We start from the raw sequence: 15,012 nt of genomic DNA, 5'->3' as shown, positions 1-15,012 counted from the left end.
TCGAGTCTGTGTGTGTGTGAGTGTGTGTGTATGTTAGTGTGTGTGTGAGAGTGCGTGTGTGTTCGAGTCTGTGTGTGAGTGCGTGTGTGTGAGTGTGTGTATGTTAGTGTGTGTGAGTGCATGTGTGTGAGTGTGTGTGTATGTTTGTGAGTGCGTGTGTGTGTGTATGTTAGTGTGTGTGAGTGCGTGTGTGTGTATGTGTGTGTGAGTGCGTTTGTGAGTGTGTGTATGTTAGTGTGTGTGAGTGCATGTGTGTGTGTGAGTGTGTGTGTGTGTGCACACACCCACAGGGAGCGTGGAAGGAGAAAGGCAAGCTGATCAGGCATGGAATGGAGTGGGCACCCTGGAAGCATTGAGTTGAGGACACTTTCTTTTTACTTTCTTTCTTTCTTTTTTTTTTTTTTTTTTTGAGATGGAGTCTCTCTCTGTTGCCCAGGCTAGAGTGCAGTGGTATGATCTCGGTTCACTGCAGCCTCTGCTTCCTGGGTTCAAGTGATTCGCTTGCCTCAGCCTCCCAGGTAGCTAGGACTACTAGGCACAGGCCTGTGCCACCATGCCTGGCTAATTTGTGTTTTTTGTTTTTTTGTGTTTTTTTTTGAGACGGAGTCTCGCTCTGTCACCCAGGCTGGAGTGCAGTGGCGCCATCTCGGCTCACTGCAAGCTCCGCCTCCCGGGTTCACGCCATTCTCCTGCGTCAGCCTCCCAAGTAGCTGGGACTACAGGCGCCCACCACCATGCCCGGCTAATTTTTTTGTATCTTAAGTAGAGATGGGGTTTCACCGTGTTAGCCAGGATGGCCTCGATCTCCTGACCTTGTGAACAGAGACTGGGTTTCACCATGTTGGCCAGTCTGGTCTCAAACTTCCGACCTCAAGTGATCCATCCATCTTGGCCTCCCAAAGTGCTGGGATTACAGGTGTGAGCCACTGCGCCTGGTCAAGTTGAGGACATTTTCTGATGCCCCCATCAGGTCATTACCGAGTCTCCTGGGCCCATGCCCTGGGCCTGGTGTCTGCTGGGCACAAGGGACACAGACGTGAGTGGACAGGTTCCGTGTCCTGAGGGGCTTGAGAATCCCACCCAGTGCTCTTCATGAGCTCCACAGTCCAGGGATGGCCACGAGCTGTGTGTTCCTGGCCCGTGGTGAGGTCAGGACAGAACTGGGAGGCAGTGCTATAAACTTGTACAGCGCTTGGATGTTGCTGCCGTATCCCAGTGTGAGACCAGTGCTCCACCCCGGAGAGCAGGGGGCACTGTCAAGGCACTGTTGGACTCAGTATGTCCTTCTCATTCGGTGGAGCAGATTTCCCTTCTGATCACATTTAATTAAGGAAAATGGAGATGGGTGGTAGCTGTGCCCCCCAGCCTTCCCTCCTGTGACGCTGTGTGTACCGTGTTCAGCTGGAGGCCGAGGCGGTGTTCCGGGCCATCACCATTGCGGGCCGGATCAACTGTCCTGTGTACATCACCAAGGTCATGAGCAAGAGTGCAGCCGACATCATCGCTCTGGCCAGGAAGAAAGGTATGCAGCCGGCCCTGGGCCTTCTGGGGGCAGCTGGGGCCTGGAAGGGGGTGTCCTGCAGGTTCAAGTTCACTCCCTCCCGAACTCAGACAGACAGCCGGAGGAGGGAGGGGTGGAGCGGGGATGCTCCTGACACAAGGATGGTGGCTGGAATCCTTTGGTCCCAATGACCTTAGGACATTCACCTCGATAAGCTCAGCTCCATTTAAAGAGAGTTTTAATAATATGTTTAATCTGATGGATCCCAATATTAATTCAGCATGTCATCAATGTAAAAATCATTAATATTTGACATGATGTTTTCTGTACTCTTCAAAATTTAGTGTGTATTTTACATGTACACAACTCAGTTCAGACTAACCACAGCCTCAGGTTATTGGTGGCCACACGTGGCTCAGGACTGCCTTATTGGACAGAGCAGCTGTGGACCCCAAATATGTTGTTTTAGTGTTTTTAAGGGCAAGCTGACAAGTAGAGCCTAGAACAGCACAGCTTGCCTGAAACTAGCTCCATTTTGAAGATAAGGAAACCGGGGCTCAGAGAGGTTAGAGAAATCTGGAAGCAGTACCAGCCGGGAGCGGGTAAGCAGGCAGGTTCTGGAGCTACAGGAAGCCATAAGGTGGCCACTAGCCACATGTGGCTATTTAAATTTAAATTAGTTAATGTTAAGTAAAATGAACAAGTTAGTTCCTCAGTGGCACTAGCCACACCAGCTTAAGAGCCACACGTGGCCAGTGGTTGCTGGTTGGGCAGCTGCGATGCAGGGCACCCCCCTCGCTGCTTGATGGGCTGCCCTAGAGCCGGGCAGAGCTTGCATCCGCCTCTCCTGCTGGGCAGCAGGTGGCCTCGGGCGAGGGCAGCAGGGTCTCGGGCCACATCTCTTGCCCTTGGTCTCTAATGCAAAGATCTTTCCTGGGGAGCCCCAGCCTCCGCTTGCAGGCTTTTCTGGAAGAAGCCCTCCTGGCCCACTCCTTGAAAGACAAGCAGTAACTTCTGGGAAGTTAGTGCTCGGGAAGCCGCCCTCTGGCACTGGGCTGATAGAAACACATCCAACTCCCTTTCCCCTGGGGTGGGACGACCCTGAGATGTGTTCCCGAGCAGGACTGAGTGCTAGGGCCCTCAGCTGTGCCTCGATGAGAACTCTCCCTTTATTGGCTGCTTTCCCTGCCTTATGTCACTTCCTCAATCCCCAGCTGTGTTTCCTGGAATCACCTCCCAAATAAGATGCTTGAACTAGATTCCTAAGATCTGCTTCTGGCAGAACCCAAACTGAGAGAGCAAATCGTGTCTCTGTGGCTTGGCTTATAAATCTATGAAAGGACATAATAATGTCCGAATCCTAAAAGCAACAGCTGTATCCACAAGGTTGCTGGGTGAGTCAGCTGCCGTATGCCCGGTGGAGCGTGTGGCGGGGTGCCGACAATGTGATGGAGCTGGGCCCGGATACCCAAGGTCCCTGTGGTGCAGGCGGTGATGCCTGCAAGAACAGTGGCCAGTGTTCTGGCCTTCACCCAGCCCCGTTCTCCCTCTACCGTCTTCCAATTTTGTGCCTTTGACATCTGCCTCAAGAGAGTATTTGCTTTTAACCAGGCTTGTTTGTGTTTGCCCCTCCTAAGGGCCCCTAGTTTTTGGCGAGCCCATTGCCGCCAGCCTGGGGACCGATGGCACCCATTACTGGAGCAAGAACTGGGCCAAGGCTGCGGCGTTCGTGACCTCCCCTCCCCTGAGCCCGGACCCCACCACGCCTGACTACTTGACCTCCCTACTGGCCTGGTGAGACCTGTGAGAATGTGGGGCTCGGGGAGGCAGCTGGGGCCTTTGGAGTCAGAGAGTTAATGGTGGGAATCTGCACCTGGTTTGGACTCATGATTGTAGAGGAGGCTCTGCCCCGTGCTCTGAAAGGACAGCACCTGTATGGCTTACAACAGGCCTTCAGAGAGCTGAAGATCTATGGCATCCAGTAACTGTTCCATTCCCATCTATTGACCACCTCCTGTTGAGCCAACCTACTGTTAAGCACCTGCTCTGTGGCAGGCACCCTGGTGTATGGGAAAGCACTCAGGATTAGGGATGGAGACAAGGCTGTGTCACCCTGGACCTGGCACATCACCCGTAACATCTCTCGCTCTCCCTCATTTCACTCAAAGTGGAAGCAGACAGTACCTGTGGCAGAGCTGCCTATGAGACACTGCAGGAAAAGGACCTGGAACTGAGGGTGCCAGAAGTGGCCGCTGCTGCCTGCAGCACACCTGCTGTGGTGCATGCACACTGTGGAGCCCAGCACCTCAGCCCCTTCCCTTCTGTTAGCCACCATGAGGGAAGAGCACTTAGCAATAGCAAGGCCACACAGCGAGGTTAAGTGTCCAGGCCGCTCTGGAAGCAGAGATGCATGCTCAGAACCCACTGGGAGGCTTGCAGAAGGCTTTCTGGAGGAGGTGGCATCAAGACTAAAGCTTGGGGATGAGTAGGAGTTTGCCCAACAGGGGAGGATGAGACAGGGCTTCTTGGCAGAAGGAACCTTGGACTAGGGGGCAGCGGTGTGTGCCCATGTGGAAATCACTGTCCCCCTGATGATACAGAAACCCTTGACTAGCATAGCCAAGGACTTAACATCTGCAGTCCGATGTCTGGTGGGCAGCTCACGTTTACAAATAACTGCAGATCTTCCCCCATAAAGCTGCTACCCCCACAGTCTTGCCCATCTCAGGAAGTGTCAGGAACACAGACCAGAGGCCCTGGAGTCTGACAACGCCTCACCTGTCTGCTGTGGCCATTCTGGCTCAGGCCACCATCATCCTTGGATTCCTACCAAGCCTTTCTATTTCCACACAAGCCCACCCCCCCCCCCATCACAGTCTGTGCTCAGACGTTTAAAACCTAGATTAGATCAAACACCCCTCTGCTCGGAACCAGTAAGTCCTCTCCCAGTGAAACCCAAGTTCTCACAACGTCCATCGAGGCAGAACTCAATCCAGTGCACGTACCCTGACCAACCTCCCTCCCTGGGCCTCCTCTGCCCTTGGCCCCCTCGGTCCAGTCCCAGCTTCATGCTGACCCTGAACCCCAGGCAGGACCCTGCCTCAGGGCCGTTACACTCATGGGAACCCCTGGCTAGTTCCCTCTTTCTTAGACACCACATGGTTTGCCCTATGACTTCCTTCAGATCTTTGCTGGAAGGCTCCTTCTCGGCGATGTAATTTTCTGATTATCCTCCTGGAAACGGCATCCCCAGCCTGTCCCCAGCACGCCTCATCCCCACCTGCTTTGGTTGAATCCCTGACACTCACTCTGACAGTGCCCATGTGTCCCATTCGCCTTTGCTTATTGCCAGACTCCCCCATCCCTCAGAATAGCTGACACATGCAGACGCTCTCTCTTTCTGTTCTTAGATGCACTCCCCATGCCTTAAATTGTACCAGGCACATAGGAAGCATGCAACACAATTTTGTTGAATAAATGAGTGAAGATAACTTCTAAATATACTCCTGTGCATCTAGGCAATTGCTAACATTTCCTGGACCTCTGGATTGGAGGACAGCCTCACCGTCCTCACCCTGCATTTAGAACCACTAATAATGGTCCATTTGTATTTTATTTTATTTTATTTTTATTTTATTTTACTATTTTATTTTATTTTATTTTTATTTTATTTGTTTAGTTTAGTTTAGTTTACTTTAGTTTAGTTTAGTTTTTGAGACTGCATTTTGCTTGTCGCCCAGGCTGGAGTGCAATGGCGCAATCTCGGCTCACTGCAACCTCCACCTCCCAGGTTCAAGCAATTCTCCTGCCTTAGCCTCCTGAGTAGCTGGGATCACAAGCGCCCACCACCATGCCTGGCGAATTTTTTCTCTTTTTTTTTTTTTTTTTTTTTTAAGTAGAGATGAGGTTTCACCATGTTGGTCAGGCTAGTCTCAAACTCCTGACTTCAGGTGATCCACCCGCCACAGACTTCCAAAGTGCTGGGTTTACAGGCGTGAGCCACCACACTCAGCCTGGTCCATTCATTTTATTGTCTTAGGTGTTCAGCTCAGGGCACCTGATATATCAAAGAGTATTTGTTTTTAAAACACCAGGGGACAAAAGGGTAAATCTCAGTGAACTTGTGCCACTTTGCTGTAACCAATGAATAGTATTTGTTCTGCAAGCACGGCACACACTGGCCAGCCCTTACGCCAACTGCCTTATGTCAAGAAGACAAACGTCAGCACACATTACTCGCTTTGTAACGTGCAAAGCATGAGGCCAGTGACATAAATGGGGCATCCCTGACTTGTGACATGTGCAGGCACACGCTGGAGAGTCTCTCTTACCCACTGGCTTCCTTATCCATTCATTCACTGGCTATGCTGCATGTACCTGTCTGAAGTCAGGGTTTGCCTTCAAAATGAACTAAGGTCTGAACTCTACCTTGTTTTGTCCTTGCCAGTGGGGACTTGCAGGTCACAGGCAGCGGCCACTGTCCCTACAGCACTGCCCAGAAGGCAGTGGGCAAGGACAACTTCACCCTGATCCCTGAGGGTGTCAACGGGATAGAGGAGCGGATGACCGTCGTCTGGGACAAGGCGGTGGTAAGACTGGATCTCTTCTCAGGAGCATTCTAGAAACACCCTACCTGGAAAGCCAATGCATTATGCATGCTGGATTCTTAAAAGTTCCCTTCTTACATGGAGGCGGAAGCAGATATACTAGGAGGGTGCAGGAGGGAACGCATAACTTGTGAGAAAGTAGCTCAAGTCCAGGAGAGACCTCTGCATTCGCGGATGTCACCCTTGTCCCTTATATCTTAAGATTGAGAAATGTTTTGTTTCTCAACCATGTCTTAGTTCCTGTGAAAATGGCTCTGTAACGCTGTGTGTATGCATGTGCACACGTGTTAGCAGTTGGGGTGTCGAGTGGGTAGAGAGAGAATTCCTGTTGCAGAGGAAGAGCTGGGTCTCACTCTCATCACTGACCTGAAACCAAAGGTTTTTAATCTTCTGTTAAACTGGGGCCTGATGACATGGACAAGATGTCACAGTGGCTCTTGTGTCAACATACCTCTGTGTGGTTAATTAAATGTCCTCTCTGATGAGGCTGGGCCCTTTGGGGTTCTTGACGATGGCACGTTTTTAGCTGGGAGAGGAGAGAATTCCAAGCCTTGCAAGGACTGCAGCTGGCAGGCTTCCATTTGTGCCCAGCCGCCCCTCCTCCTGGCCCCATTATGAGATGCTCTTCTCATCTGTGGGTCTTGCCTGTAGGCTACTGGCAAAATGGATGAGAACCAGTTTGTCGCTGTCACCAGCACCAATGCAGCCAAGATCTTTAACCTGTACCCAAGGAAAGGGCGGATTGCCGTGGGCTCGGACGCCGACGTGGTCATCTGGGACCCTGACAAGGTGAAGACCATAACAGCCAAAAGTCACAAGTCGGTAAGTCCTGGCCTATATGAGCTGCTGAGATAAGTGATTCTTCATTGTAATCATTTTAAAAGACTGATTAAAAATGATATCTGAATTTTCCACCTAGGATGTGATCTGATATCTAGCCTGACTCAGTCATTCCCATTTCTCCTCCAGTTGGAGAGATCGGGAGGAGAGATTTGAGCAGGCTCAGCTAAGCTGCTTCTCCTTCTCTCTCTCTCTCTCTCTCTCTCTCTGTCTCTCTCTCTGCTCCTGCCCATGGATGCATGCGTTCCCAGCCATCTGACACTGCTTATAATGTGTAAGCTTCAGGGCTCAGCGAGGGAAAGTGTTAGGTCTAAGGTTCTCAATTTAATTATCAAGCTGGAAAGGATTTGGTTTGGTATATCAGAAATCTCCCACTCAGTTTTGTGGCTGGCTGCTAATAGACAGGAAGGGGTTGACCCTAAAGTGCACACTTTTTCACATCCCATGCCCATAGTTATGGGCCATCTCTGCTTTGTACCTTATATGCCTTTGATTTCTCCGCTCATCCAGCAACCTACCAAAGATGCATGCACAGAAAGGGTGCATGCAGAGATGGCAGAAGACACCTGTGCTTCCCTGAAGGGCTTGCTTTAACACCCTCCTGCATGGCCAGCAATGGCCTTGGGTCTGGATTAGCAATTACACTCACAGACCCGAGAGGCCGCAGTGGTCCCTGGCTCACTGGAGTCTGTGCAAGCACACAGGCCACACCGTGATGGAGCTGCAGTGGGTATTCCCATGGCCCCTGGGCTCACATATTGGAGAAGGAGACCGCAGGTATGGGGACAGGACACCAGGCACAAGGAAGTTTCATAAGAAAGCCACAGGAAACACTTGTAGCCGCTCACTGGCATGGCCCTGGAGTATCCACTTGGCTGCAAGAGACATGGCCTGCAGAAGCAGAAGTCTCGGTAGCTGCTCACTGACCTTCTGGGTCCTTGTCCGCTGACCTTTGACTGGCTGACACAGACATTCACGTTCCTTTCTAGATGAGGGTCACCTTGTGAAGCAAGGGGCAGCTCCCACAGCCAGATGGCGGTAGGAGCGCACGCCCTTGTCCGGCTCACCAATCTAGGTCATTCTTACAATACACACTGCTCCCTGGCTTCCCACAGCCCCCATGTCCAGGGAACGGGGTGCCTGAGGTCGTTTTCCCATGGAGAAAGGTTTATGCCACTCACATGTACAGTCCAGCAGGGCATGCGATTCTATTATTGATTATTATGAATCCTTTCATGTGTGTACACACTGCTTGGGGTCTGTGCACACAGGAGATGCAATGTGTCTGAGAGGGTCTTGCCAGTGAGAGCGTGTCTTAGTCCATTTTGTGCTACTGTAACAGATACCACAGACTGGGTAATTTGTAAAGAAAACAAATTTATTTGGCTCATGGTTCTGGAGGCTGGGAATTTCAATATTAAAATGCCGGCATCTGGCAGAGGCCTTCTGCTGAGTTATCCCATGGCGGAGGGCAGAAGGACAAGACAGGACAAGTGTGAAAGAAATATCAAGAGGACGCTGAATTTGCTTTTATAACAAGCCCAGTCTCACAATAACTCACTCACTCCTGTGATAATAGCATTAACCATTAATGAGGGCAGAGCCTTCATGACCTAATCAGTTCTTAATGATCTCACATCTTAATACCACTGCAATGGCAATTAAATGTCCAGTTGAATTTTGAGGGGACATTCCAACCATAGCAGAGGGTGTGCACTCCTACCGCCATCTGGCTGTGGGAGCTGCCCCTTGCTTCACAAGGTGACCCTCATCTAGAAAGGAACGTGAATGTCTGTGCCAGCCGGTCAAAGGTCAGCAGACAAGGACTCAGGAGGAAGTAGACTGAGCTGGGATTGTCTTACTATTCCTTTTGTTGTTGTTGTTGATATGGAGTCTTGCTCTGTCGCCCAGGCTGGAGTGCAGTGGCACAATCTCGGGTCACTGCAAGCTCTGCCTCCCAGTTTCACGCCATTCTCCTGCCTCAGCCTCCCAAGTAGCTGGGACTACAGGCGCCTGCCACCACACCCGGCTAATTTTGTTTTGTATTTTTAGTAGAGACAGGGTTTCACCACGTTAGCCAGGGTGGTCTCGATCTCCTGACCTCGTGATCCGCCCACCTCGGCCTCCCAAAGTGCTGGGATTACAGGTGTGAGCCACGGTGCCCAGCCTGTCTTACTATTTCAATGTGGGATCCGGGGCCACACCAGATTCCACGCTCAGGAGTGGGCACTCTGATGATCATCACAATCCAGCCAAATACTGTTTTGTAGTTACTCCGTGCTTAGCATTCTCCGTGCATCATCTCATTTAATCCTCAGGATCTTCTAAGTTAGGTATATTGTTATTAATAAATGAGAAAATGGACAGAGAGAGGACACGTGTGTAAGTTTCCTCTGGACGCTGTTATAAAGTGCCACAGGCTGGGTGGTTTAAAGAAAAGAAATTTCATCTCTTAAAGTTCTGGAGGATAGAAGTTGAAACCAAGGTGTTGGCCAGGCCATGCTTTCTCTGAAGGCTCTGGGGGCAGATCCCTTCCAGGTCACTGTTTTAGTGTCTGACGTCCCCAGCAGTACTTGGTTCCAATGCGTGTAGGGCATCCCTTACATCGTCTGCCTCTGTCATTGTGTGGCCTTCTCTGCTGTGTCTTCTCCTTTTATGGATGCCAGTCATTGGATTTTGGGCCTACCATACCCCAATGTGACCTCATCTTAACTAATTACACCTGCAAAATTTCTGTTTCCAAATAAGGTCACATTCTGAGGTAATGGGGGTTAGGACTTCAACATGTCTTTTTTGGGAGCACGATTCAACCCATAACAATATATAATATACCCAAGGTTACCCATCTGGGAGGTAATTGTTTTCAGGTTAAACTTGGGGAAGCATCCCCTCTCTGTGTGAGGCAAGATTTGAATTCTTTTCATAGTAGCAAGAGGACAGTTGAGGATTCTGTGAGGTGATTTGACCAAAGGATTTTGTCTGCTTCATTTTCTCTGTCCAAAGCAATGCCATCCACATAATTGCAATTTTTTTCAGAACATGGATTGAGAAATGCTGTTAGAGGTTAGTTTTGTTTTTATATGTTTTAAAAAATATATTACTTCTAACAATGAAAAGAGATCATTTCTTGTATATTGGCTAGTGATTAGATTTTAGATCTACTTTTCTATAAAACACAACTTTTATTCTTTCCTATCTTTGTGGAAAACATTCACATCAAAGTGCCACATCATGGGTATGCATGCATACATGTTTGTATTTCATAGACTATCTGGATGTTTTAAACTTTCTTATCGAGATATAATTCACATACCATAAATGTCACCATTTTGAAGTGTACAATTCAGTGGCTTTTAGTATATTGAGAAGGTTGTCCAATCATCACTAATTCCAGAATGTTTTCATCACCTCCAAAAAAGAAACACTGTACCCATAAACAATCAGTCCCCCTCTCTCTCCCCTATCCCCTAGCAACCACTAGTCTGCTTTCTGTTTCTATGGATTTGCCTATTCTGGGCATTTCATATAAATGGAATCATCCAATATGTGGCCTTTTATGTCTATCTTCTTCTACTTAGCATCATATTTTTGAGGATCATCCATGCTATATCATGGATGGGTACCATGTTCCTTTGATGGCTGAATAATATCCCCTCGTAGGGATGGACCACGTTTTGTTTGTGCACACATGAGCTGACTGGCTGCTTTTTAAAGGGTATAAAAGAAACCAGTCCTCCCTGGAGGGGACCGGGGAACTGGGGCTCATGGATGGCAAGAGGTTTTTTCATCATGGTGTTTTGTGTTGTTTAAATTTTTACATTGTTTGTATATTACCTTTAAGAAATGAAGGAACTGACATTTAAAATTCAGTGTAGTTGTGAAATGCAGGGTGTGGCATTTGTGATATGACCAGGGCCTCCTCACACCTCTGCAGCTTGGGACTCTCACCAAAGCACAGCATGTTCCTCACCCAGGAGTAGGGACAGCAGCCCAGGTCCCCAAGGGCTGGCCAGTTTCAGCTGGGAGATGGGTGACTGGTTCCTTGCACCGCCCCTCCGCATTCACAATCCATGTGTCCCCCGGCACAGTTACGAATCACTCCATAGTGGAGCCACTTTAGGGTGAGGGAGAATTAGGTTAGCAAATGCTAACACTGGAAACACACTGTCTGCCTGGGTCCTGCGAGGCTGGCACAGTGTCAGCAGCTGTGTGTAGGAGACGTGATTGCCTGGAACCCCCAAGAATGCACCTAAAAATCATCAAACACCATCAGGTTACAAACCAATATAAAGAATTGATAGTTTTTCTATGGAAGAATCAAAAATCACTTTGGAAAATAGAATGGAAATCAAAATCCTGTAATAACAATAAAAACTAAAGACTTGGCCTGGCGTGGTAGTTCATGCCTGTAAACCCAGCACTTTGGGAGGCTCAGGTAGGGGGACTTGAGGCTAGGAGTTTGAAACCAAACTGGGTGACATAGTGAGACCCTGCCTCTACAAAAAAATTAAAAAATTAACTAGGCATGGTGGTGCATGCCTGTAGTCCTAGCTACTTGGGAGGCTGAGGCAGGAGGATTGCTTGAGCCCAGGACTTGGAGGCTATAGTGAGCCATGATTGTGCCACTGCACTGCAGACTGAGACCCTGTCTCAAAACAAACAAACCAAAAAAATAAAAAACTAAAGACTTACATAAATTCAAGGACCTTTACACTGAGAAGATCCAATATCGTGAACATATCAATTCTTTCTAATCTAATCTATAAATTTGATGTGATCCCATCAGAAAATTTAATTGTTTAGCTAGGAAAGCAGAGTTCCCAGATGGGAAATGTGAGAGTAGCTGAAATAGTTCTGAAAAAAGGGAAGACTGGGCCCCGGGTTGTCAGTCATCCCAGTTATTAAAACATGTCATAAAGCTGCAATAAAACAAACAGTTTGGCATGGGTACAAGAAAAGAGAGCCAAGGAATAGACTGACTGCATATGAGAATTTGGTTTACAATAAAGGAGACAATTAGAATTAGGAAATGATAGTTACTCATCCACTTGTGTTAGAACACCTGGCCCATAAGGCTTAACCTCTGCCCTACTATTTACTACCAAACAAATCAAACCATGGATCAAAGATTAAGATAAAATAAAGCTATGAAAGGATTAGAATAAAACACACATTTTTTGAAAGAATGATAATTTTGAAGGGGAAAGGATCTTGCTAAGCAAGACACAAAACTTAGAAATGGTAAAGGAAAAGAATGCTCTGTTTGACGATTGACTACACAAAAATTACACAAAATAATCTGTGTGGCAAAAACAATTACTTCATATGAGTTCCAGAGACAGAGGACCAGGGAGGGAGGAAATATTTGCAACACACATAACAAAGGATAAATTCTTTAACAGTGAGTGTGTACTTTTAGAAATCAGTAAGAAGAATGCCAAGACCCTGAGAAATAGAATAATGTGCAAAACACAGTGACACAGTAAGAAATATAGAAATGGCATGTGATTTAAAAAGAGACTCAGTCTCAGTCACAAATGCAATAACAACCTAGAGATAGTATTTTTCACCTGTGCCAGCAACTGAGATCAGGAGTTTAATATACATAGATACTGTTTACCAAAGGCTGTCAGGTAAGCTCACAGTTTTGTTGGGAATGGAAACTAGTGTTGTCTTTTTCAGAGGGCAAATCTGTCAAAGATGAAAATCCATTTATTCTTTGGCCCCAAACTCCACATCTAGAAACATGTTCACGTGTGCAGATTGTGGATGCAAAGTCTGTTTCAGCATTGTTTTTAGCAAAGGCATGGCAAAGACCCAACTGTTTATCCTTGGGAACTGGGCATATAAATGGTAGTACATCCTCCTGATGAAATACAGTATAGCAGTGTAAAAGTATTTTATATGTGTGCTGATATGGAACAATTACGGAGGTAAGGAAAAATTAAGCTGAGAAATGTCTGTATAGAGATGTGTATATGTCAGACAATTATTCATGCCTCGGATATACCTAGAGATAAAGAAGAAACTTTTCAAGGTCTGTGTCTCAGACTCAAGTAGAAGACAGACTTACCTTTCTATCAAATATCTTTTTTACCATTTGATTTTTTCAACCATGTATGTGACCTACTTTTAAAATAATAAAAAGCAGTTGGTGACAGTTGACACCCAACTGTCAAGCATTCACTTTAAGAATAATGGAAAGAATGTGTGTTTTTTGTTTTGTTTTGTTTTTTTCTGGAGACAGTCTCGCTCTGTCCCCCAGGCTGCAGTGCAGTGGCACGATCTCGGCTCACTGCAACCTCTGCCTCCCAGATTCAAGCAGTTCTCACACCTCAGCCTCCTGAGTAGTTGGGGTTACAGGCATGAGCCACTGCGCCTGGCCAAATGTGTGTTTTAAAGGAAATGTTATTTTGTCTTTCACATTAGCAGAGAAAGAAAAAAATGGCATTACCCAATGCTGGAGGGGGTAAGTGCCGATATAGTGTCAATTGGTCTGAACCCTTGGGAAAATAATTCGGCCATATGGCACACGTGCTTTAAAACAGCTCATGTTCTTTCACCCAGTAATTTGATTTTAGAAACCTATCCTAGAGAAAAAAAAATTTTATTTAAAGAGACGTTTTAAATAAAGAACATTTTATTTATTTCTATGTCCAGTATAGTCAAAGCAGCCACATTGCGTAACCCCAGGGGGACCCCCTTCCTGTTCGTGATGCCCCAGAACAATATTGATTTGATTATAGAAAGCCACCAGCAGCCGACATGCCCAGTGGTGAGTTGTTGGTTATATACACTGTGGACCATACAGTGGAATATTACACAGTCAATAAAAGGTATTTTTAGAGAGAAAAAAAACATTGGAACACGCTTATGATATAATGTTAGGCAAAATCGCTGTTATGAACAGCTCGGTTGGAGCAGAGCAAACCCTGGGAAGTAACGCTGAGGCTGTTGGTGCAGGCGGTGGAGTACAACATCTTCGAGGGTATGGAGTGCCACGGCTCCCCACTAGTGGTCATCAGCCAGGGCAAGATCGTCTTTGAAGACGGAAACATCAACGTCAACAAGGGCATGGGCCGCTTCATTCCGCGGAAGCCGTTCCCGGAGCACCTGTACCAGCGCGTCAAAATCCGGAATAAGGTGAGTGTGTCTGCAGGGGAGCGGGCCCACCCGTGGGACCAGAGCCGACAGCGTCTCTTGGGGAATCGAGATCTGACGTGTGCGGAGTTAATAATGTCATCACCTTGGGAACCTCCTTTTCCTTATCTGTTAAATGGGTTGAGATGCTGGTCTGGGCTCCTGTCTGAGGACAGGAGTGAGCATCAAATGAGGACGTGCAAGTTCCCGGGCTTCGCAAACTGTTAGAGGGGTGTGCACCCGTGAGGGTGGGTGGATCATGGGAGGGATGCTTACCAAGCTGCTCTGGGTGCTGTCTTGAGTCGTCTTAAGCAATCCTGCCCACCTACTGGAAGTGTTGTGATCCTCCTTTTGCAGCCCAGAGCCGTGAAGGGCTTAGCCAGAGTCACGGCCCAGAACCCTCGGGTCTGGCCCTTTGGAGCAAGGCATTACCCCTGGTGTCTCCCTTCAGATCCACCCTTTCTTCCTTTCCTTCCTCCCTTGATGTTTCTGCCCTGTCGTTCCTTATTTTCCTTGAACAACCTTAGCACTGACCTCAGGACATCTGTCAAAGGGAACGAGTGGGCTCTATTCCTAACTAACTTTAGAGCAACTCGGAGGAGGGAACTTTCTCACAGCCGAGAGAGACTCCCACCCGTGGCCAACATCTTCCCTAGCCAGGCCCTCCCATCCCCATGGCAGCTGCTTTCCCCATGAGACAGCTGATGTTTGCCAGAAAGGCCAGCTTCATGTGTGTGTGTATGTGTGTACATGTGTGTATGTGTGTGTTATGTGTGCATGTGTACATGCATGCACATGTGTATGCATGCATTTGGGGATGATGCATGCATTTGGGGATGTGTGTGCATGTGTTGGAGTGTGTGTGTGTGTGTGTGTGTGTGTGGCGTGTGTGTACCTGTGTGGTCCTGCTCTTTGTGTGCTTCT

At 47.9% G+C, this 15,012-nt stretch overlaps 1 protein-coding gene across 2 annotated transcripts in view; it reads left to right on the top strand.

The window, feature by feature from the left end:
• The window catches only part of CRMP1 (collapsin response mediator protein 1), a 71,933-nt gene that overhangs the window by 49,969 nt on the left and 6,952 nt on the right, over positions 1 to 15,012 (top strand). For both annotated transcript variants that reach the window (XM_032136141.2, XM_032136142.2), the window contains exons 8-12: positions 1,402 to 1,522; positions 3,139 to 3,295; positions 5,949 to 6,090; positions 6,760 to 6,930; positions 13,912 to 14,091. In XM_032136141.2, the coding sequence (XP_031992032.1) occupies positions 1,402 to 1,522; positions 3,139 to 3,295; positions 5,949 to 6,090; positions 6,760 to 6,930; positions 13,912 to 14,091 (771 nt within the window). The remainder of the gene's footprint in view (positions 1 to 1,401; positions 1,523 to 3,138; positions 3,296 to 5,948; positions 6,091 to 6,759; positions 6,931 to 13,911; positions 14,092 to 15,012) is intronic.

Source organism: Hylobates moloch, unplaced genomic scaffold (genome assembly GCF_009828535.3).
Source record: "Hylobates moloch isolate HMO894 unplaced genomic scaffold, HMol_V3 SCAFFOLD_17, whole genome shotgun sequence".
In the NCBI taxonomy this organism is placed as follows: Eukaryota; Metazoa; Chordata; class Mammalia; order Primates; family Hylobatidae; genus Hylobates; species Hylobates moloch.
Note: the sequence above shows the minus strand (reverse complement) of the source record. Positions and strands in the feature narration are given on the sequence as shown.